The following is a 24,198-nucleotide window of genomic DNA, read 5'->3' as shown; positions in this document are numbered from 1 at the left end:
CTCCCTCTCCCAGTTCTGTTTTCTTGTCTTGATGGGGTCCTGTTTCTGGGGCACAGGCTTCACCACCTTGGTCGAGACCCTGCTCAGACCTTTACCTCATTATTAGTTCCCTTCTGTGTTCTGTGTCTGCGTCCTTCCTCAACCCTTCTCGCTGTGCTTAGGACTCAAATTACTGTGCTGCTTCCTCCTTCCTCGTCTGGTTTCCTCCCTCTTAAATCTGTCTAATCCAGAGGCATCTTCCCCGGTCCCGGACAAGTAGATCAATACTTCTGCTTCCCAAAACAACCCGGGTCAATCCAGTAATACCACCTGCCTGTGGCACTTGAACTATCCAGGCGCCCACAATTGGCCTCTCCTGGGAACAAAGAGCCCAAGAAGCATCCTGCAGGCTTTGTGTTTTTAATTAAAGGCCTATTTTAGGGGCGCCTGGGTGGCTCAGTGGGTTAAGCCGCTGCCTTCGGCTCAGGTCATGATCCCAGGTCCTGGGTTCGAGCCCCACATCCGGCTTTCTGCTCAGTGGGGAGCCTGCTTCCTCCTCTCTCTCTGCCTGCCTCTCTGCCTACTTGTGATTTCTCTCTGTCAAATAAATAAATAAAAAATCTTTAAAAAAAAAATAAAGGTCTATTTTAAGGGCAAAGTCGGATGGAAAGCCATGCATGCTCAGTTAACTATATTAGATGTAAGGCTTTTTTTTTAAGATTTTATTTATTTATTTGACAGAGATTACAAGTAGACAGAGAGGCAGGCAGAGAGGAAGGGAAGCAGGCTCCCCGCTGAGCAGAAAGCCCGATTTGGGGCTCGATCCCAGGACCCTGGGATCACGACCTGAGCTGAAGGCAGAGGTTTTAACCCACTGAGCCACCCAGGCGCCCCTAGATGTAAGGCTTTTAACTGAGATCCAGGGTTCGGTCAAAAGATGTCTCGGACTGTACCCCTTTTTCCGTGGGGCGCAGGGAGCCCCTGCGGCTCCAGCCTTGTAAAGGGATCCCAGCAGAGGAGACTGACTCCGCACATCCTTTAATTAATTATCTGTTTAAGTGAGCGCAGCCGGTCACAGCCATTCACGGACTTGTTTAGCCCTCATTTCCCAGGCGGGGACCCCTACCCGCGCGAGCAGCGGGGCTGGGATCGCTCGCCCGGAGGAGGGGGCGGGGTCTGTGGGGGCGCGACTGCGGGGCGGGGCCGGGGAAATTCCCGGCGGGGGCGGGGAGGCCCGCGCGGCGGTCAGCTGAGCGGCGCTGGGCGGGGTCGCGAAGCCGCAAGTCAGCCCGAGGCTCCCCGAGCCGGGATCGCTGCCCCTGGCGGGTCCCCTGGTCTGCGTCTGCATCCGGGTCCGGAGCCCTCCCCCAGTGGGCGCGATGCCGAGAGAGCAGTGACCCCGATAGAGGCCAGAGCGCGGGCGCGGGGTGAGCTGGGGCAGAGGGCGGGCAGGGGCTTGGAGAGGTGGCGGCTCCCTTTCCGCCTTGGAAGCTGTTCCCCTGGCCCCGTTCCCTGCGACGCCGGAGCCTGTCGGGTGCGATGGCGAGGGATGGGACGTCCTTTCCCCTGCCTGGGAGGGTTTCCGGGCCTGGGCGAATTCTGACCTGGTGGGAAAGGGCAGCGGGGCAGCCATCCCAAAGCTCCCTCCCCCCTTTTTTTACCGGCCCGGTTGGCCGCCGGTGACTTCCTCTGTAGGTCACGGAGGTTGTTTGAGGGTGACATCCTCCCGCAGGTTGGGAATGATTACAGCCAGTTCCTCATTATATAGGAAGTGGTTAAATGTATACCTTTGAGAAACGAAAACTATTCTAGCTTTTTGAGGTGGCCCAGGGACACTAAGGAACAGGTGACCTCTCTCTCTAAGGGGCTGGGACTTCTGAACAGCTGAAGGGAATCTTCATAAACCGTTGTGTCCGGGAGAGCATGTGTGTGTGTATGTGTTTGTGTGTATATACATACATAGACCATGAATGCTCCATGAGGCTGAGAACCCCAGAGGAATTGTTTTTCCTATGGGAAATGTGTAAGCTGGAGGCAGAGTCAGCATCGCTAAGAGAAAACGAAACCCAGATTCTGGTCTGGCCTCCTCCTCCAGGAAAACTGTTGTATGGAAATGTATGCCCCAGAACTATTGAAGGATGAAGTGGAAAACAGAACCGTGGTCCAGTAAGGAGGTATTAGGACCTCAAAAGCCTCAGATCTGGTAAGCAAGAGCAGCGCTATTAACACAAGAACCAGCCCCTCCCCTTGCTCTTTGCCTAGGGAGAGAAGAACTAGAGAACCCTGGCTACCTCCCAGGATGTGCCCAGTTTGTGCTGGGCTGGAGAGATCCTGGGGCAGAGGCAAAGGCCAGGAACTGCCCTAGGAATGGACAAGGCAAGTGAAGTTTAAATGTGGCCTGGAGAGAGAGGACTGGGACAGGAATCTTCCAAGTGACTGATCTGTTTTTCTACTGGGCCACTTCTAGTGGTTCTTTGTATATTATGTACATTATAAAAATAACGTCTTTTTTTGGTAACTGATCTCAGGTTGCATATTATGCTGTGGAGTCCAACTAACCCCTCCAAAAAACAAAAACAAACTTTATTCTTGAAAGAAATTGGCCATTGTATTACCTTCCTTCAGAACCCTCTCCCTTAAGTAAGGATACATGGGTATTTTCCTCTCCAAGCCCTGCTTTTCCTGAATTTTATAGAGACCTGAACTATTTGATATGTTCCTTGGAATCAGTGGGATTAGTAAATCCACAGGAAAAGGAAGAAATTAAACTCCGTTTTTGAGAAGTGAAGTCTGTTTCAGAGGAAAATATTATTTTAAAGGTTTTCATTTTGACATGTATATGAGGATGGGATAATAGGATGTGTTTTATGAAATGACACTCAGATACCTTTGGGGATAATAAAAGAAACAGTGCTAATTTTCAAAACAAGTTTTAAAAGTTGAGGTCAAGAATTAGGGAATGAGTGCCATAGAGTTGTAGAAAAACTCATAATACTAGCGTGCTGGGTTTGTCACTATAGAGCAGAAAGTGTCTTACTAGTGCTAGACCTTAAAATACCTCATTGCACTGTATTTTCATTTCATTTCAACGAACATTTACTGAGAGCCTGCTGTGCGCCGCTCACAAGGTAGAATAAAATAGAGACCTTCCCTGAAGTTTGACGGACGATCTCCTGGAATGGGATGATCATAGAACTTTGCAGAAAGAGCCCAGTGCTACTGGTTACTGAGAGGAAAGAAGAGTCTATTTTACACAGCCATCTATCTCAGCTGGACATGGAGCTGTCTGGTGGGTATTTGCCAGGGCAGACGTGGGGCCAGATATTTTGTGCAGAGGGGAGAACAGAGATAAGGGCAAAGAAGCGGAAGAGAGCGGGAAACTGTGAGCTCTTTCATGTGCCTTGCGTGCCAGTGGCATGGTGACAAGAGATGATACCGGTGAGTAAGTGGAGGCCAGACTCTGAAAGGCCACGTTTTTCTCATTTAGGAGCTGTAATTCTGCCTTGCATGGGAAGGGTTTTCAGCAGGAGGGTGACCTCATGCTGGGAAAGAATCTGTAGTGGTAGGGGGACTACTGTAGAAAGAGGCCAGGCAGACCGTGTAGGTAACTACTCAGCAAGAATTCTCGATGCCGGGGACACAGTCGTGCACAGAACAGACAAAAATCCTGTACTCTGTGGAGTGCATCGCTACTGTAATTGAGACAAGACACGGAGGGCCTGACCTAAGCTGGCAAGGATGGGAAGGAGGAGGAAGTACCAGCAACTTACTGACCCATGAGACTCCAATGGAGAGAATCAGGATACTCCCAGGCCCCTGCCTTACATGAGAAGGGTAAATCGATTTCCATTTTCTGTAGGTTAGCAAATTACAAAATCAGAATACCATTTCTGGCATGAAAAGTGAAGCTGCTTTTTCCCCCTTCATTGGATACAGGCTTTGAGTTCTTTTTCCAGGATGATGATGGTTTTAGTTGATGTAATCTTGGGATCACACTCAGCCCCCCCACGCTGGCATAAGCGTAGGACACGGAGTGTTACCCAAGGGTCTGAGGATGGGGGTTATAAGGCCATGATTCTACAATCTCAGCCACCTAATGTCTCTGATCAAGAAATAGGTTTTTACTGTTTAAAATTAATTTATTCATGCAGGGATTGAACCTGTGAATCCTTATTAAGCCAGTTTAGAACACACCAGGGTAGGGCCTGGACTTATTCTGCATGACCAGTGGGCACTGGTCCAATGTCCAGTGGGTGGAAGTCAGTATAAGGCAGATCTCTGTTCGATATAGGATGACTTTCTAATGATGGGAATGGTCCTGGAACAGAATGGGCTGTGTTGCCTGCCAAAGTCATTGCTCATATATTCTGTCAGAAGCCTTTTAGGCCCAGTCTGTATGACGCTCTTCCATGGAAACCAGATAAGAGATTCTTGCATCGAGTAAGAAGTTGGACTGGATCATTTGTAAGGCCAACTCAGAAATGAGATTTAAGCTCATGCCCACACCCACAGAGTCAAGTCATTGCTACTTGACCTCTGGAATTAAAAATGATAATATCGTTAAGAATTCAAATAGGACTGGGAATAAAATCAAGGAAATTCTTCCAGGTAGTTTGCTGTCTTCCTCACTGGTGAAATCTTGATAAATCCTGTGGTAAATTAATTCACCCTTCTGTAGTTAAATATCACCTTTGCTTAGAAATGACGTGTTTCAAGGATGCTTGGCTGACTCAGTAGAGTATGTGACTTTTGATCTCAGAGCAATGAGTTCAAGCCCCATGTTGGACATAGAACTTATATTAAAGAAACAAAAGAAAGAAAAAAAAGACATGTTTCAGATCCAGGTTAGTTGGATTTTTATGAGAAATTCTGTTATTTAAAAAAAAAAAAAGAAAAAAGCAATTCTGTTAATGGATAGAACCTTGGAATAAATGGCTTAGTTCCAATTTCTATAACCTTTGGAAATGTGTGCAAGAATTTATAATTTATCTCTGTATTTGTTCAATTGAATGTAGCTTAAGGCGATATTAAAGACTTAGAAAATTCAGCTTTCCCTAAACGGTGCTCTACCAATAGACATTTCACATAGGCACTGTACTCATAACTCATAATGATGCCCCCCAAAATACCTAAAATCATAGGGTGCTCTTTGGGTCACTAAAAAACAATTAAGTTGCTTTTGGTAACAATTTGGTAATAAGTATTTACATGCTTATGTTTGGCATATACACTAACTTCTTATTTCCTATGACATTTGAATTACCAAATAATTTTTCCTAACAATGCTGGATAATGAAGTGTTTGCTGTGATTAGGACAGGCATATAATACATATGGTGGCATGGCCATGATGGTGCTAGGTTGTGTGTGTTGGATGGGGGGCGGGTGTTGAATCTTCCTAGAAATTCAAGAATACTTTTCATGGGGTTTTTGAGCTAAAAGCAAATGTAATGATCATCATTCGCTAGACAAGTCAGTAAATTATCATAAGAGGTCACACATCTGGGTAAGGCAGCCAGTGTTTTTTCTACTGACCCCTGGCGTGACCCTGCTTTTCCCCCTCATGTCCTAAAATCTGGGCAACCTGAAAAAGAAGCCCTGATAAAACAGCTAGAACCAGTTTTAACTTTATTGTGGATGTCTAAAGGAAGTATAAAGGAAAGTTGAAGAGGAAAAATAACCTGGATAATTTTCAAGAGAAAATCTTTCTTTTCTCCCCTCCCCTCTCTTCCTCTTCCCTGCCTCCCCTGCCCTTCCCTCTTCTCTCCCCTTTCCTCTTTCTTGGAAAAACAATTAAGGAGAAATGTGTATGTACTAAAATGAAATTAAGCACATCTCTAGAGAACTGCTTAGGAACTTAAAAAAAAAATCTGTTGAATGTTTCCATTTGCTTTTGCAAAGTATTATAATCATTGAATACCTAAGCAAACTGGACAGTTGACAAGTAAATGATACATATTGTAAGGTTTTTAAAATTTTTTATTAAATTCAATTTAACATATAGTGTACTGTTAGTTTCAGGGATAGAATTTAGTGATTCATCAGTTGCACAGAACATGCAGTGCTGGGGAGCCTGGGGGACTCAGTTGGTTAAGTGTCTGCCTTTGGCTCAGGTCATGATCTCAGGGTCCTGTGCTGGAGCCCTATGACAGGCTCCCTGCCCAGCGGGGAGCCTGCTACTCCTTCTCCCTCTGCCCCTCCCCCTCCACTTGTGCTCTATCTCAGGGAAAAAAAAAAAAAAAAAAAGAACACCCTGTGTTCATTCTGTCAAGTGCCCTCCTTAATGCCCATCACCTAATTACCCCATCCCTCACCCACCTCCCCTCCAGCAACCCTCCGTTTGTTCCCTAGATTTAAGATTTAAGATTTATGGTTTGCTTCCCTCTCTGTTTTTATCTTGTTTTATTTTTCCTTCCCTTCCCCTATGTTCCTCTGTTTTGTTTCTAAAATTCCACACATGAATGAAATCATGTATTTTTCTTTCTTTGACTGACTTATTTCGCTTAGCTTAATACTCTCTAGTTCCATCCATGTCATTGCAAATGGCAAGATTTTTTTTCATGGCTGAGTAATATTCCATGCAGATATATACCACATCTTCTTTATCTATTCATCTGTCAATGGACATCTGGGCTTTTTCCATATTTTGGTTATTGTGGACATTGCTGCTCTAAACATTGGGGCACATTGTGAGGATTTTATCTTTAGGTCTCTTTAGTATTCCTATTATTTGGTAAAAACCCATGTTTATGAAAGGTTAGCTCCAACATCATACTGTGCAAAAACAAATGTTACAGAAATCCAGAAACCGGCTTTCTCCCTTTTAAATTATTTCATCCAGATTATTTTATTGGGGAAACCAAAAGCAGTCTATTCTCATCACTGAATACTAGGAGCCCACCTCAGCACTAGACCACTTTACTCATGCATTAGGATATGTAGAACATAGGCTACCTTCCAGAGGCCCACAGTGTGATAGTATGCCTCATCAATGCTTTTCACTTCAGAAACTGACATCCTCCTTAAAGCATTTCATGGGACTGCCTCTCCTTAAGGTGGCTGCTCAGGGGAGAAGCTGGAGTCTGCTGTCCTGTCATGGTACTGTCCCTCATGACCTGCAGGTTTCTTCAGACCAAAAGTAGATCACCAGGCTCTTGGGTCCAGGGGGCCTCCAGAGAACCCCAGGCATTGCTTCCATTGGGGGTGGGGGAAAAGCACTGTACCACAACCTGTGTGTTTGGTTGCATTTTAATAGACAGTCACCAAACACACTCCTAGCTGTTAATGATACGGTGCTGTATCAGAAAGAGGGCACTTATCCTTCTTCATCTTCCATGACAAGGCTTATCATGATCATCATGAAGCACAAAAAAGAAAATGTTTGCGTGTAGCATGCCTCCAGTTGTTAGATGAGATTCGTATGTTTACCCAGGTGGTAGGGCATACATAAACGGATCTTATTTTTGTCCATCTTGTCTTTCTTGTCTTGTCTGTCTCATTTATGTCCACATTGACCTCTCTAAAAAATAAAGTGGTATGCTTAAAATATTCTCAGAATATGCAGTAAGTGAGCAAGTTTTCTTAGTCTTTTTAGGATGCCTTGCAGAATTATTGAATATTAAAGCCTAAATATTCAGTAGCATCTTTATTGTATGACGGAGCTGGGTTTTGGTATTATTCATACTCCTATAGTTCATACCTCTTCTGAAGTGACCTCAGCCGAGCTCTAACACCGCTGGGAGCTCAGCTCTGTCTCCTGTCAAGTAGCCATCCGGTTGGGTTTTAGTGAGGATTAGAAACTGATGTGTTGGCTGCGGTGATTCAGCATGTAGTAAGCATCCAAGAAATGTTCCTTCTCCCTTTCCTCTTAGCCAAAATTCAAGAGATAAAATATGGAGATATTTTAGCAGCTTTATGTGCAGTTCACCCAAAACAAAAAGATCTGAGTTTGAAAGATTTGCATAGGAAAACCAGTTTAATGATACTTTACCCATATCTACAAATGTACGTTTGGAAGCCTTGAATTTCTGTTAGGATCTCTGATTCTCATGCTCTTCTCTCCCTCCTCCATCTCTCAGGCCCTCGCTGCACCCATGCACATAGACACATGGGCACACTCACAACGTACGGAGGCTAGAATACACCTCTTTGTTTAAAAGGGAAGAACTAAAAGTGTCCAAAAAAGAATTGGAGAGGAAGGAGGCAACTTTTGGAATACACACTAGCAGTTGCCCATGGATTTGTGGGACTCAGGGGAGCACCTTGCAGTGGGAAGATAGCTCTCTCTTCAGTCTGTGACGTTTCCCTAGGTCCTGCAGCCATGTCCCACCAACCACTTAGCTGCCTGACTGAAAAGGGGGACAGCCGCAACGAAACCACGGGAAATGGGCCCCCCAACCTGGCTCACCCAAACCTGGACACGTTCACCCCAGAGGAGCTGCTGCGGCAGATGAAGGAGCTCCTGATTGAGAACCATCAGCTCAAAGGTGAGAAGCCCCTGGCTACCATGTTTCTTCATTCACCCTGGGCCTTCATGAACAGCATCTTTCTGTCAAAAAGCTTGTTAGTGAATTCCCTTCTCTTTCTTTCACTAGCGGGAGAAAGAGCACAGAGTTTAGCTTTTGGTAAAGCTAAAATTGTTTCCATTGTTTACTTTTGGGATACAGGTAAGAATAAAAGGTACTTACACACCCCAGGGAAATGGTGTAATGAAATAGAGTCCCTTTAGAAAGAAAGGAAGAATTACAGAGTTCTAAATATGACCCTGTTCATAGAACGCATTCTGGGATCTCCGGCCATGGCTTCTGGCAGGACCTGTGTTCAAATCAGTGCTCTAGCACGTGTGCCGTCATGGAGGAACCCAAACTAGTTTTATTTTCTGGAGTCTTTGGAGGACTAGAAATGACATTAGGCCCCCGAGTCTTGTCTGGAAACAAAAACCACTCAACTTCCTACATTTCCTGCCAACCCTGGGGTCCAGGCCAAGGAGGGCTTCTTTAGGTTCACAGCCAAGTGATGAGGGTGGTTGGAGGTTGGATTCATCAAATCGAGTCTGATGTGTGACACTCTCACTCTGAACCCCATACAGAAGCCATGAAGCTAAATAATCAGGCAATGAAAGGGCGATTTGAAGAGCTTTCAGCCTGGACAGAGAAACAGAAGGAAGAACGCCTCTTTTTTGAGATACAGAGCAAAGAAGCCAAAGAGCGCCTCATGGCTTTGAGTCATGAAAAGGAAAAATTGAAGGAAGAACTTGAAAAACTAAAAGGGAAAATGGAAAAGTCCCTTGAGGTGAGCAGACTAATCAGTTGTGATTTTATTTTATTTTATTAATATTTAGAGTGGAATCTTCCTTATCTAGACTTCTAGATCAAAACCTTTCATGGTTCAGGCTAGATGAGTATTTTGTATCATTTGAAAGAACTGTTCTTCCTGAGAAGGTGGCTGCAGTTTCAAGGGTCGTGTGCAGTCTCTGTTGGGGGAGGGAAATCTGTTGGGGGAGGGTTTTGACCGTATTGATTATAGTCAAAAGAAGGTTGCGGTTATAAGTCAGTATTTTGTATTCATTATAGACCGTGCAGGAGAACCTCTGCCTTGAACCATCCAAGTGTCAGCTTTTAGTTTATGTCTTTGATAGAAAATTACATTAAAAAAACTATTACTCCCAAGTTTTACTTACTATTTTAGTCTTTTCCTAAGTCTAAAATAGAGATTCCTCACTTTACATTTTACATCTACTTTTCTTTTTTATATCTACTTTTGAAAAGTGGTGCAATACGTATCATGTTGTGATAGGAGGCTGTCAGTTTGCCACATTTTCATTGACCCAAAGAACCTGAGAAATGTGCTCATGGCCAAGAGTGGGTGCCAAAGTTGTTAGTGAGAAAATATGTATCAGAACCCATCTGAAGCATCTGCCCATATTCTGAGGACTGGTTGTTCCTTAGGCTGGGCATCTGCTGTTCCTTGTTTTCCCGACCTGGAACTTAGCAGCCCCCTGAGGGATGGACCACTGGTTTGATTCAGGGAGGATAGAAACCCAGACTTCAGAGATGTTCCTTGAGATACCTTGAACCCTGTTGATCTCTGATTTCTTGGGTAAAGTATGCAAACGAAGAAAGATAAGAGGAAAAAAAAAGGCGGGGGGGACAATATGGAATAACCTGAAGAATGAAAAGTTGTTTAGGGAACTATATTGTGCTTTATGTCAGGGCTTTACTCATCGATCCCTGCTTATGGGACCGTGTGAACATTCTGCTTGAATAAACTTATATTTGTTTAGGAAATTATTCATTGCTGATTAGATCTATCACATCTAATGCTTCAACTTGTCTTACAGTTCAAAAAACATTAAGTTACTTCTTTGAGGGAAATCTCTCGGTATCTAAATATTTGCAAGGTAGAATACTCTGAAAAAATGATCCCCTAGGATATCTTAATAATTTTCTACTCTCTTTAAGAAAATATCTTTGTTTTGGGGCGCCTGGGTGGCTCAGAGGGTTAAAGCCTCTGCCTTTGGCTCAGGTCATGATCCCAGGGTCCTCGGATCGAGCCCCGCATCGGGCTCTCTGCTCAGCGGGGAGCCTGCTTCCGAGCTCCTCTCTCTGCCTGTCTCTCTACCTACTTGTGATCTCTATCTGTCAAATGAATAAATAAAAAACTCTTTAAAAAAAAAAAAAAAAAAAAAAAAAAAAAAAGAAAATATCTTTGTTTTAATATTTTTTTACCTGAGAGAGAAAGAGTGTACAAGCTGGGTAGAAGGGCAGAGGGACAAGCAGACTCCCCACTGAGCGCAGAGCCCAAAGTGAGGCTCGATCCCAGGACCCCAAGATCATGACCGCAACCAAAGTCATCTGCTTAACTGACTGGGCCAGCCAGGTGCCCCAGAAAATATCTTACACTGTTTTCCTCCTTGGCTTTTGGGATGTGAGCTGACAGTTGGCATCAGTCTGTTGGGGCCTATCACATTGAAGCCCAGAAAGAAGCTTCCAGAGCAGTTTGCTTGAAATCATCTGTGTATGCGTTTTCCTAAGAAGTCCCAGTATTGGAAGAGATGGAGAGAAGAAGCTGGAGCTCCAGACAGCTTCTTTCAATGCAGAAGATAGCTGAAACAAGCTATAAGCACGACTCAGAAGTGAGTCCTTGCGACAGAGGACATGGGTACTTGGACAAAGAGACATTTATGGCTCTTTAATATCCTTGGTCATCAGCCTTCTCTCCCCAGAAATGTGCCTCCCAGGCCTGCCTATTGCCTCCCTGCCTCTGCTTTAATTTTTATTTCATGGACCAGTTGAGATGATTTGTACAATTTAGGCTGTCGTCTTCCTGACTTAGAGCTCTCCCAGACCCTGCCTTTTCTCACTCTTGCTAACCCATCCTTGCTGCATCTCTCCAGGGAAGACCCTCCAGCCACCAGGGCCTCTCACGTGTTCTGTGCCACACAATGAAAGGGAATAGGGCATTTCTTTTGGAGATCTGCCTTCTGATCCTCAGGGTGAGGCTGAGGTTTTCATGGTTCTGTCCAACTCACAGAATTATACATTATTACCATCTGTAGAGAGAACTTTTTAACTTTTAATGGTACAGATTGCTAGGTAGAGATCATTAGCTGGGTATTTCTTCTAGGATTATAAAATGCATGGTAGCCTGGGTGGATTTCCGGGACAGCAAGTTGGAGACATGGTACAAGTACACAAGGAGAGCCGTTGTGTTGCTTGAAGGTCAAGGGCAAGCATTCAAAAGTGATGAAAGGTAACAAATCATGGAGTTGAGTTTGATCAGAGAGAATAAAACATGTGAGTTCTATTTGTTATGCTCCACAAATAAGTGAAACCATATGATAACTTTCTCTGCTTGACTTATTTCACTCAGCATAATCTCTTCCAGTCCTGTCCATGTTGCTACAAGAGTTGGGTATTCATCCTTTCTGATGGAGGCATAATACTCCATAGTGTATATGGACCACATCTTCCTTATCCATTCGTCCATTGAAGGGCATCTTGGTTCTTTCCACAGTTTGGCGACCATGGCCACTGCCGCTATAAACATTGGGGTACAGATGGCTCTTCTTTTCGCTACATCTGTATCTTTGGGGTAAATACCCAGTAGTGCAATGGCAGGGTCATAGGGAAGCTCTATTTTTAATTTCTTGAGGAATCTCCACACTGTTCTCCAAAGTGGCTGCATCAACTTGCATTCCCACCAACAGTGGAAGAGGGTTCCCCTTTCTCCACATCCTCTCCAACACACGTTGTTTCCTGTCTTGCTAATTTTGGCCATTCTAACTTGTGTAAGGTGATATCTCAATGTGGTTTTAATTTGAATCTCCCTGATGGCTAGTGATGATGAACATTTTTTCATGTGTCTGATAGCCATTTGTATGTCTTCGTTGGAGAAGTGTCTGTTCATATCTTCTGCCCATTTTTTGATATGATTCTCTGTTTTGTGTGTGTTGAGTTTGAGGAGTTCTTTATAGATCCTGGATATCAACCTTTTGTCTGTACTGTCATTTGCAAATATCTTCTCCCATTCTGTGGGTTGCCTCTTTGTTTTTTTGACTGTTTCCTTTGCTGTGCAGAAGCTTTTGATCTTGATGAAGTCCCAAAAGCTCATCTTTGCTTTTGTTTCCTTTGCCTTTGGAGATATATCTTGAAAGAAGTTGCTGTGGCTGATATCGAAGAGGTTGCTGCCTATGTTCTCCTCTAGGATTCTGATGGATTCCTGTCCTGTGTTGAGACCTTTTATCCATTTTGAGTTTATCTTTGTGTATGGTGTAAGAGAATGGTCGAGTTTCATTCTTCTGCATATAGCTGTCCAGTTTCCCAGCACCATTTATTGAAGAGACTGTCTTTTTTCCACTGTATATTTTTTCCTGTTTTGTCGAAGATTAATTGACCATAGAGTTGAGAGTCCATATCTGGGGAGATGGAGAGGAGAAGGGAGTTGAGGGAAACTGGAAGGGGAGGTGAACCATGAGAGACTATGGACTCTGAAAAACAATCTGAGGGTTTTGAAGGGTCGGGGGGTGGGAGGTTGGGGGATCCAGGTAGTGGGTATTGTAGAAGGCACAGATTGCATGGAGCACTGGGTGTGGTGCAAAAATAATGAATACTGTCATGTTGAAAAAATAAAAAATTAAACAACAACAACAACATGTGAATTCTAGTCCAGGAAAGGATTGAAAGGAGTCTCAGTAGTGAAATGAAGAGAGATTTAAAATGTTACCTTGTGAGGTATTTTATGGCCAAATAAGTAGATAGGAATTTCCCAAGATAGTGAAAAGATCCTCACCCTTGTAAAAAAGAAGATTACCCTGACAAGTCTGAGATTCTAGAATCATGGCCTTATATCCTTTGTCATCAGACACTTGCTTAAAACTCTGTTTCCTACACTTACGCCAAGGTGGTTATAAAAATCCATTCTGAGGTGCCTGGGTGGCTCAGTCAGTTGGGTATCTGACTCTTGATTTCAGCTCAGTTCATGATCTCAGGGTCATGAGACCAAGACCCGAGTTGGGCTCCTCACTGGGTGTGCAACCTGCTTAGAATTCTGTCTCCCTCCCTCTGTCCCTCCTCACCCCCACTAACACACTCACTCTCTCTTAAAAAAAAATTTTTTTTTTAATCCATTCTATAAAATGTCCTCAGAGGGGTCCAGCAGGAAAATGTGAAGATACCTAATAGACCCTGACTTTGCCCTTACCTGCTTGCTTCCTAGTCCAGGCTAAGTAGGGCCTCTCCTTTGGCTTTCTACCGCTTTCACAGTTTCATTTCTTTGGAATGAGTCATTACCAAGAGAGGATGCCCAGGCTGATAACCTTTCCCTGAATATCTAACTCTTCAGCTTCACAATGAGTTCTTTTCTCTCAGGCCTATGGTTGTTTCCTGGCAAGGGAGCACTCCCAGTGAAGCAAGAACATGATCTCACTGGTGTGAGAGACAGTCCCGTGCTGCATATTAATACCTTTTTCTCCAGGTTTCAATATTTCAGGGACCAATTGTTTACATGAATCCTTTTGATGCTTTTTGGTTCTCCTAACAGCCTTTAGGTCTATTTCTGGTTCCTTAGGAAATCTATCATGGAGATGGGTGTGTGTGTGTGTCTGTGTGTGTGTGTGTGTGTGAGAGAGAGAGAGAGAGAGAGAGAGAATTGCTGTGTTATAATGCTCTGATAACCTCAAGTGTGGATTTCTGGTGGCACCATGCCCATAAACACAATGAAGGTTTCCTGAGGAGGGAATCAGAGAGGCCTCCTAGGTCACGGCTGGAAGGGACCACGGAGACCACTTGGGGCCATGTCTTCCTTTCTAACCCAACACAACCGAGGCCAAGACATTAAGTAAATCTGCTCAGGGTGACAGCGATTAGCAGGCTGTGGACTGGAATCTGTTTTCTCTGCTCCCAGATGAAAACACTGCATCTAAACAGACCCTTTCTCTTAAGACTTTGTCACAGGTATAAGTGTAATAAGAGGAATGCAACACATACTTGTTATTAGTAAATAGGAGTACTTATTCTTCGTGTTGACATAGGCTGAAATTTAATTTTTTTGCCTTTCATAGCAGCCTCCAAATTTTCAGTTTTCTTATTTCTCCCTGGGCTTACTTTTAGCAGCCTAAAAAAACACCAACATAGAGTGTAACAGACTGCCTGAGAGAATTTAGGACTTTGCATTGTCTTTACCATTCATGTTTCATGTAATGAGAAGGCTTGATGCTTTGACTTCAAACTATACATGACAAGTATGGAGAGAACGAGGGTGGGTCTGCCTTTGTGTGGGAAGAAAAAAGGCAAGGGGTTGATTTGGTAGCTTTTTGTCCTTATTATCTGAGGTTTTGGACAACTTTACCGTTGTCAAAGTCTGATTGGTTTCTTTCATGTTATATTATCCTGTATGCTGAGAAAGCCTTTCTTTCTTGTCATGAGATTATTTTAACTTTGTGTTGTTTGAATATAATAAAATAATGTAAAATCTTCCATTTGAAATGTTGTATCACAATATATCTCCAAGAAAAGGCTAGAATTTTCTACTGTAAAGTGTAGCTGCCTTGCCAGGGGGTGTGGGAACACTTGAGTTTGATGACCAGGTGTTAGTTTGATTTGCTCATTCACTTTGCTTCTCATCATTTCCAGGACCCCACTGGGGACCCCAAAGTCCCCAAGGCAGAAGCAGACCAGGAACTCGAGCAGCTGAAGACCCAGGTGGCCTATCTCCAAGCTGAAAAAGCAGATCTGCTGGGGATTGTGTCAGAACTACAGCTCAAGCTGAATTCGGGGGGCTCTTCTGAAGACTCCTTTGTTGAAATCAAGATAGCTGTAAGTGTCCTGGTTTTGATTTCATTTTCAGCAAATTACAAAAGCTCACCTAGACACCTAGATTACCATCATGTCTTTTCAACACACCAAAGCCAAAGAGGGCGGGAGTTTGAGCATCAATATCACCAAGATAAATTGGCTCTCGTTTTTAAGTATGACATAATCCTAGGGGTGCCTGGGTGGCTCGGTGGGTTAAGCGTCTGACTCTCTATTTCGGCTCAGGTCCCCATCTCAGGGTTATGAGATCCTGCTTGAGTCATGGAGCCTGCTTGGGATTCTCTCTCTCCCCCTGTCCCTACCCTTGCTTGCACATGTGCTCTCTCTCTGTTTTGCTCTCAAAAAAATAAATAAATAAATAAAAGTCTTAACCCTCATGAGGGCTATCATGGCTGAAATGGAAAAATACTGATTGGGATGCCTGGGTGGCTCAGTTGGTTAAGCAGCTGCCTTCGGCTCAGGTCATGATCCCAGCGTCCTGGGATCGAGTCCCACATCGGGCTTCTTGCTCATCAGGGAGCCTGCTTCTCCCTCTGCCTCTGCCTGCCATTCTGTCTGCCTATGCTTGCTCTCTCTCCCTCTCTCTCTCTCTGACAAATAAATAAATAAAATCTTAAAAAAAAAAAAAAGAAAAATACTGATCATTTTTTTATGACATAAGGGATAGGGTTAGTTTTTCTTTTCCTTCCCATAGGTACTGACAAATCAGGTATCTTGTGACTGATCTAAAAAACAAAACAGAAAATATACACTTTTCCAGACCAGGTCCTTCACTATGTCCTCCACTGCACTTGGGTGTACAGACTCATGAGAAGGTGGGGCAAACTGATGGCTTTAAAATACTTTTTAATAATAGAAGCCTCTTTTCAGACAACCTTATGAGGAACCTTGGTTTATTAAAAACAAGAAGTGAGGAAAAGAAAGTAGTGCCACTGGGGTTGTGGTTGAGGGTTGATCTTGGCTTTGCCCCTGCTTCTAACAGCAGCTGCTTGGGCACCTCCAGGAGCTGAGGATGAAGCCCTGGGTGTCTGACACGTTTCTGTGGAACCGAAAAGAAAGTGAGCTCAGTGAAGTGGCATGTGCCGGCCCGTTCCTGAGCATATGACGAGTATCTGTGGTGTCCGTGTCTGGGAGCCACAGAGCCACTCTCGTTCATCACCGCTAGAAAATATTAAATGTTGAGGGAGAAAAACCCACAAGGATAAGATCCTCGGTGATACCCACTGGCATGTTAGCTTTATCAGACCGTACATCAGACAGGAAAAAAGAGAGTGTCTCTGAGAGAGAAATATGGACCTTGTAGGTAATGCGTGGGAAGCTTGTAAAAAGCTGAACTCCTGGGCGTGTCAGAATTATTAGTGTGTGACTTTCTTTGCTTTCCAGTTCCTTTGTTGCACTGAAGAGTAGTAGCATGGGGAGACAGCTCTTAGTAACTTTGCCATCCATGCTCCCTAATAAATCTTCAGGAGCGTTCATAGCAGCCGAAATCAGGAGAATTGAAATACCAAATGGAAAGCACGCTTTGCCAGAGTACCCTTTCTGCAGATGACCAAAGATAATGAAATGCAGGTTTGATTGAACAGCTTTCACCTTCTCCAGATACCCGGCAAAATTCAGGAAGGCCAAGGAGCATATGAGAAGTTTCCAAATGAGGCTTCTTTCTTTGGGGCGCATGGTGAGCACAATATGCTCCTCCACTGGTCCAATGAGTGACAGTTAGTTTTAGTGTAAACATGCTTTACTTGCCTTGCTTCTTGTGAACTGGAAAACACTGCCCAAGGTTTAGGAAAAATGTACACAATCAGAATTGTCTAGATCCATCTTTGTTCATGCATTTGTAGAAGACTTTCCTGCTAGCTCATTGGAATATTAGTGTCTTTCCTACCATTTGATTGGTCTTGGACTTCTTGTACGCTTAAATGGCCCGTGATGTATACAAATTTCGCTAGGAGCCAGCGTTGTGCTTTGTGAGCTTTGCCCATAGAAAACAGCCTCTTTTTCAACATTGCTTCAGCAGGTTCTGACATTTTGCATTTTAAAGGCCTGTACAGGGAAGCTGAATGGAGGTATCGCTAGCTCCATGTGACCTTAACTTGGGAAAGAAGGGAACGAACTGCCAAGGAGAGGGAGGAGATAAGTTTTCTTTTCTTTTTTTTTTTTTAATTTTTTTTTTAAAGATTTTATTTATTTATTTGACAGAGAGAGATCACAAGCAGGCAGAGAGGCAGGCAGAGAGAGAGAGGAGGAAGCAGGCTCCCCGCCGAGCAGAGAGCCCGATGCGGGGCTCGATCCCAGGACCCTGAGATCATGACCCGAGCCGAAGGCAGCGGCTTAACCCACTGAGCCACCCAGGCGCCCCAGGAGATAAGTTTTCATGTGTTCGGGGTCAGATTGACTCTTCTGGATGAGAAATGAACCTTCACACCTTGGCCTAGATATTTATAATCCTGACAGGGTGTGCAGAGTAAGGGAAGGCTAGATTCCCATTCCATTTCAGTGACTTGTTGAAACATCTCACATTTAAATGTCGGTAGTTTCCTTGGGTTGCAGGCCATCAACATTCTTGATCTTACTGCCTTTTTCTCTTTTGATAAAAAATTTGTCTTACGGACATTGCCATGGTAAAGCCCTTTCACTTCTGCCTTTACAGGAAGGAGACGCAGATGTGGCAGTGAGAGAAATCAGGACAAGTCCTGGACCAACAAGAACTGATTCCATTGACACGTATGTGGACAAGGGCTAGGGCTAGTGGACAACCCCTACGCCACCCCCCCACCAGGCGGTCTTGTCACTTGCAGCTCGCCGCTAGGAGGTCAAACATCTTGGGCTGCAAAAGTTGATTCTCATTAATTGATGCCAGGACCCTTTTTTTGTTGTTGTTGTTAAGAATTTATTTATTTATTTGAGAGAGAGCACAAGAAGGGGGAGAGGCAGAGTGAGAGGAACCAGACCCCCACCAAGGAGGAAACCTGATGCAGGGCTCGATACCAGGGCCCTGGGATCTTGACCTGAGCAGATGGCAGCCACTTAACTGACTGAGCCACCCAGGTGCCCCATGCCAGGACCTTTTAAGAATGTCTGGTTTGAATGCGATTTAGTGTTGCAGCCAGGCTGGCAGAGAATAAAAACAACGTGTGGTCCCTCTGTGGGCCAACTCAACCCTCACCACTCCGTTTAGAGGTGTTTCATCTCCCATAAGATGAGAAGAGAAGACAAACTTGTTCTTAATCAAAAGACTCATGCTTGCTGATTTGTTTACTGGTGCACTTTGCCCTGGCCTGGGCTGTTCAGCTCGATAAAGTGGGATGTTACCATTTTGTCTTCCCTGTTCATTCCCCAGAATGAGCCCAGACGACTGATCCTGAGTGATCTCCAGTAAGGACTGTAAGTGCTCTAAGACGCTGACATACCCCGTGGCCAGATGTCTTACCTGTGGCGTCTCAAGCTGTCCTGTTCCAAGTAGACATCAGGAAGCAGATATCTAGTTGACCTGTTCCAAATAGACATTAAGAAGCAGACATCTAGGGGCACCTGGGTGGCTCAGTGGGTTAAGCCTCTGCCTTCGGCTCAGGTCATGATCCCAGGGTCCTGGGATTGAGCCCTGCATCGGGCTCCCTGCTCCACGGGAAGTCTGCTTCTCCCTCTCCCACTCCCCCTGTTTGTGTTCCCTCTGTCAAGTAAATAAATAAAATCTTTAAAAAAAAAAAAAAAAGATGAAGATGCAGACATCTAGGTGACCTATTCCAAGTAGACATTAGGAAGCAGACATCTTAAATAGTTGGGGGGGGGGGTGTGGTGGGGTTTGGCAGAAGAGATGGCAGAAGAGCTAGGCATTCACAGCTCTCACCTGGAATGGGCTGTTGGCTCATCTCCCGGATGCAAGTTACTGCTGGGTTCGTCTCTTTGAAAGAGACAGTTATTTGAAAATTCGTCTAGGAATCTCTTCGCTCGTGGGCTTTGAATACCTTTTTTCCCATAATGTGACAAATGTACTTAGAAAAACAGGCTGTTTCTTTTTTCCCAGTTTTGCTCCCAAGTCCTTGCATCAAGTAGAAAATAAGTGATAGATAATAATCTTTCATTAAACAGGGCTGTCAGCATAAATGAAAGTTGCTTCCTCGCTTAGCTGTTCCTCAGTTTTCCCCCATCCTGCTGTTTTTAATATCGAAAGACTTTCCTGGAAGTGGTGGGAAGGAAGAAGGCCCTGGTTGAAATTTCCAAGCCACTTCCTCTTCATCTGTAGCCACCTGCTAAAGCCACTTCCTCTTTTAAGCCATAGGTTGTTTTTGTTTTTTTAAGGTTTTATTTTTAAGTAATCTCTACATCCAACATGGAGCTTGAACTCACAACCCTGAGATGAAGGGACACACGCTCCTCTGACTGAGCGGGCCGGATATCCCAAGGCACAGTTAAGTTTTAGTAACTGCTCTCTTACCTCATTTGAAGGTATATTAAGGAGTCAGAGATTGATAACTGGGTGTGGAGTTCAAAGTCGGGAACTGGGATTTAATCCCGGCTGTGTATGAAACGTGTGAACTTGAACATGAGCATCATTGCGGTCATCCGGGAAGTGTAGCTGTCATACCGGTGGTCCTGGTCTTGTTTGTCATCATCCTGCTTGTTGATATAATCAGATTGCGAAATCAGGGAAAATATTTCACATACCAGTGGTGCTTACATTTCTCTGCTATAGTTATTTGAAATAAAAAACAAAAAGTACCTTCTTCTCTTGACCTGAGAATATCAAGTTGGAGAAAGGTCAGCAGTCTGGGTGTTGCCAGGCAGCACACGTGTTCGTGTACTTTGTGTGACTATGATCCTCTTTGAGGCTAGTTCTCTAGGAAGGCCGGGCACTGGAAACCAGGGCTACCTGTGCTCTACCATTCCTGGGGGTTCTGGGGTCTGATGTAGTGGGCACACTGGCTATTTGGAGGAAGTGAGTGTGTACAGTGCAAGGCGAGGCTACCCCAGAGTCCCCACCCCTTTCCTGGACACTGTGGAGGAGTGTGAACCTGGTGATCGCAGGCCAGCTCTGTTTGGTCTGTAGATGAGAATTACTTGGAGCGTGTTCTAAAAAGTAGTTCCTTTACTTTGGTTTCAGTTACTTTCTTAGACACTTCGACATTCATGTTTTCTGATGAAAACCTTTTAATCTTTATTCTGTTCTTGGTACAGGAACAAATCTACAGGAAGTGCCAGGAATTATTTGGAATTTGAGAAATTAACTGTGAGCCAGCTCCTGCTTTGTCTAAGGGAGGAAAACCAGAAGGTGGAGAAGCTTGGAATTGCACTCAAGGAAGCCAAAGAAAGGTATGAAATAGGTAACTTGAAATATGCATACATTGCTTTTTTTAACAGCTTTATGGAGATAAAATTAAGACACCAGGTAATCCATGCATTTAAGGTATACATTTCAGTATAGTTTAGAATATTCCCAGTTATGTAGCCATAACCACATTATAGTTTTGGAACATTTTTTTCCCCAAGTAAGAAACCCAGTACCTGTTAACACTGATCCTTCATTCCTCCCAGCCGTCTGTTCTCTGTCTCCACAGATTTGCCTATTCTGGACATTTCATCCAAATGGAACCATATGATATGTGGTCTTTTGTGGTCGACTGACTTTATTTAGCATCATGTTTTCAGAGGTCATCCACGTTGTAGCACAAATCAGTTCTTCATTTCCTTTTTGTTACCAAATGATAGTCCATTGTGTGACAAGTCAGTAGTCTATTGCTTATTCAACAGTTGGTGAACATTTTGGTTCCCACTTTTTATCTGTTGTGAATAATGTTTGCTGTAGGGGCACCTGGGTGGCTCAGTGGGTTAAGCCTCTGCCTTTGGCTCAGGTCATGATCCCAGGGTCCTGGGATCGAGCCCCGCATCGGGCTCTCTGCTCAGCAGGGAGCCTGCTTCCCCCTCTCTCTGCCTGCCTCTCTGCCTACTTGTGATCTCTCTCTCTCTCTCTCTCTGTCAAATAAAGAAATACATAAAAAAAAAAATCTAAAAAAAAAATTTTGCTGTAAACATTCTTGCACAACTTTTTGTGTGGACGTATTTTTTTTAATCTTCCGGGGGTATATATGCAGGAGTGGGATCGCTGGGCCATTGCGTCTCTGTGTTGAATGGTTTGAGGAGCTCCAAACTGTTTCCTGCGGTAGCTGCGCCATTTTACGTTTGAGGGTTCTGCTTTTCTCCATGTCCTCCTTCACACTTGTAATCACCTGCCTTCTTGATGACAGTCATCCTCATGGATGTAAAGTGGTGTCTCATTGTGATTTTGATTTCATTTTCCTAATGACTGATAATGTTGATCATTTGTATATCATCTTTGAAAATATCTATTGAAATCCTTTGCCCATTTAAAAAAATTGGATTGCCTTTTTATTGCTGAGTCCTAAGAGTTCATTATATATTCTAGATGCAAATCCTTTTTGAGGGTATATGATTTGCAAATATTTTCTTCCATTCTGTGAATTACCTCTTTACCTCCTGGGCGCTTTCATTGGCAGCACAAATTTTTTTTTAAATTTTGATGTAGTCCGCTTTATCTCTTTTTCTTTTTTGTGCTTTTGATGTTGTGTCTAATGAACCATTGACTAACCCAGGGTCACAAAGATTCACTCCTATGTTTTCTTCTAAGAGCTTTATAGTTTTAGCTCTTACAGTCAGGTCTCTGATCCATTTTGAGTTCATCTGGGTATATGGTGTGAGGTCGGGGTCCAACTTCTTTCTTTTGTGTGTGGATATCCAGTCAACCTAATACCGTTTGTTGAAAAGACCCTTCTCTCCGTCAGTGAACTGCCTTGGCACCCTTGGTATAAATCAGTTGGCCATGCATGCATTCCTTTGATCTATATGCTTATCCCTTGCAAATGCTACACTGTCTTGATTACTACAGTTAAATTTTGAAATCAGGAAGTGTAGGTTCTTAAATTGAAAGATTGTTTTTGCTGTCCTGGGCTTCTTGCTTTTCTGTATAAATCTTAGGATAAGTTGGTTAATTTCTGGTTAAAAAAAAAAAGAAAGTCAGCTGGGATTTTGTTAGGGATTGCATTGAATCTGGAGTTCGGTTTAGGGAGCAATGCCATCTTAACAATATTAAATCTTCTGATCTGTGAAGGATAACCCATAATTTCATTAGGTCATCTGTAATGTATTTCAATGATGTTTTGTCATTTTTGGTATACAGGTCTTAAACTAGTTTTCGAAATTTGTTACTATGATTTCTAGGCTCAAAACCCTCTTACACATGAAATTGTTTTTTAAATTTCTTTTTTGGAGTATTCTTTGCTAGTGTGTAGAAATACCACTGACTTTTTTGTATATTGTACATTGATCTTGTATCCTGAAACCTTGCTAGAACTCATGTATTAGCACTAATAGTTTTTTAGTGGATTCCTTAGGATTTTCTTTATATAAGATCATGTCCTATGCAAAGGAATAGTGTTCTTTCTTCCTAACCAGCAAAGGTACCTTGTATTTCTTTTTCTTGCATGACTTCCCTGGCTAGAATCTCTAGCACATGTTAAGTAAAGTGGAGAAAGCAGACATGCTTGTTTTGGGGGGAAGGCCTTCAACCTTTCACCATCAAGTATGATGTTAGCTGCAAGTTTTCATAGATGCTTTTATCAGGTTGAGAAGCTCCCTTCTATTTCTAGTTTGTTGTACTTTTTATCATGAAAAATTTTGAATTTTGTGAAATGCTTTTTCCATGTCTATGGGGACAACTAATGGTTTTTTAAACTTCTGTTAATATGATATATTGCAGTGATTGATTTTCATGTGTTAAACCAACCTTTCATTCCTGGGTAAATCCACTTGGATGTATAATCCTTTCTATATGTTGCTAGTTTAGGTTATTAAAATTTTGTTAAGGATTTTTACATCTTTATTCATAAATTGTATCAGTCCATAGTTTTCTTTCCTTGTAATGTCTTTGGTTTTGGTGTAAGGGAAATACTGGCCTCATAGAATATGGTATATATGGGAACACACACACACCCACTTTGGGATAAAATTCATACACTGTAGAGTTGTGAAGTCAATGAATTTCTATGTGCAAATGCACTTTTAAGAAATGCAAAGTGCTAAACTATGTAGGATATGGGAGAGGTTATGTAATAGTTTTAAGGCTCCAGCAATTGCAACATTTAATCGTAAATATACTATGACATCATTGATTCTCTCAGACATTATAAATGGCTTATTAATCTTAAAATTATAGCACTGTGAGAAGTACTTTCTAACTGAAGCAGTTTGCATCTTAAGATTTATTTATTTTAGAGAGGGAGGCAGGAGGGGCTAAGGGAGAGCAGGAGGCAGGAGGGGCTAAGGGAGAGCTAAAGGGCTAAGAGAGACAGAGTCTCAAGCAGACTATCCTGAGTGTGGAGCCCAGGGCAGGGCTCAATCTCACAATCCTGAGATCAGGACCTGAGCTGAAACCAAGAGTAGGATGCTTAACCAACTGCACCATCTAGGCGCTTCTGAAACAATTTAAATTTTCAACTATAGAAAGATCTTTTGTCAAATATGAAACATAAGTTCCTTATTCAGATGAGGTTAACCTGGAAGACACATCGGGTTTGGTCCAATGACTGATTTCATGATCAGTGCATTTCAAAAGGTGCGGAGGGCACGTCGGCTCTGAATCCTATATGTTTACACCATATCCTCTTGTTGTCCCTTAGAAAATTTCAAGGGTTGACTTCTAGGAGACAAGTAGCATGTATTCTAATGGAGCAAAATATTCGTCCTGTCTTTTCGGCAAATCCTAAAACATAGTAACAATGCATAGATAGATAAATAAAAGCACTCTTTTTACATCTTAGTTACCAAGCTATTTTTAAAGGGAAAATGTTACCCTTTGAAGGAGACCTTTACGAGCCATGAATAATCAGCGTGTTTGT

General features: G+C 43.3%; 1 protein-coding gene across 4 annotated transcripts in view; it reads left to right on the top strand.

Moving 5' to 3' along the window:
* The first annotated feature begins 1,224 nt into the window (after positions 1 to 1,224).
* Positions 1,225 to 24,198, top strand: part of OPTN (optineurin) — a 45,430-nt gene continuing 22,456 nt past the window's right edge. Inside the window, exons 1-7 of one of the 4 annotated variants that reach the window (XM_047740993.1) lie at positions 1,225 to 1,406; positions 2,075 to 2,182; positions 8,288 to 8,464; positions 9,067 to 9,269; positions 15,110 to 15,292; positions 17,940 to 18,013; positions 20,465 to 20,599. In XM_047740993.1, the coding sequence (XP_047596949.1) occupies positions 8,299 to 8,464; positions 9,067 to 9,269; positions 15,110 to 15,292; positions 17,940 to 18,013; positions 20,465 to 20,599 (761 nt within the window). In that variant the 5' untranslated portion in view covers positions 1,225 to 1,406; positions 2,075 to 2,182; positions 8,288 to 8,298. Of the gene's footprint in view, positions 1,407 to 2,074; positions 2,183 to 3,247; positions 3,269 to 8,287; positions 8,465 to 9,066; positions 9,270 to 15,109; positions 15,293 to 17,939; positions 18,014 to 20,464; positions 20,600 to 24,198 lie in introns of those variants that run through there. The other 3 variants (XM_047740992.1, XM_047740991.1, XM_047740990.1) reach the window with 3 other exon arrangements.

Source organism: Lutra lutra, chromosome 8 (assembly GCF_902655055.1).
Source record: "Lutra lutra chromosome 8, mLutLut1.2, whole genome shotgun sequence".
Classification (NCBI taxonomy): domain Eukaryota; kingdom Metazoa; phylum Chordata; class Mammalia; order Carnivora; family Mustelidae; genus Lutra; species Lutra lutra.
Note: the sequence above shows the minus strand (reverse complement) of the source record. Positions and strands in the feature narration are given on the sequence as shown.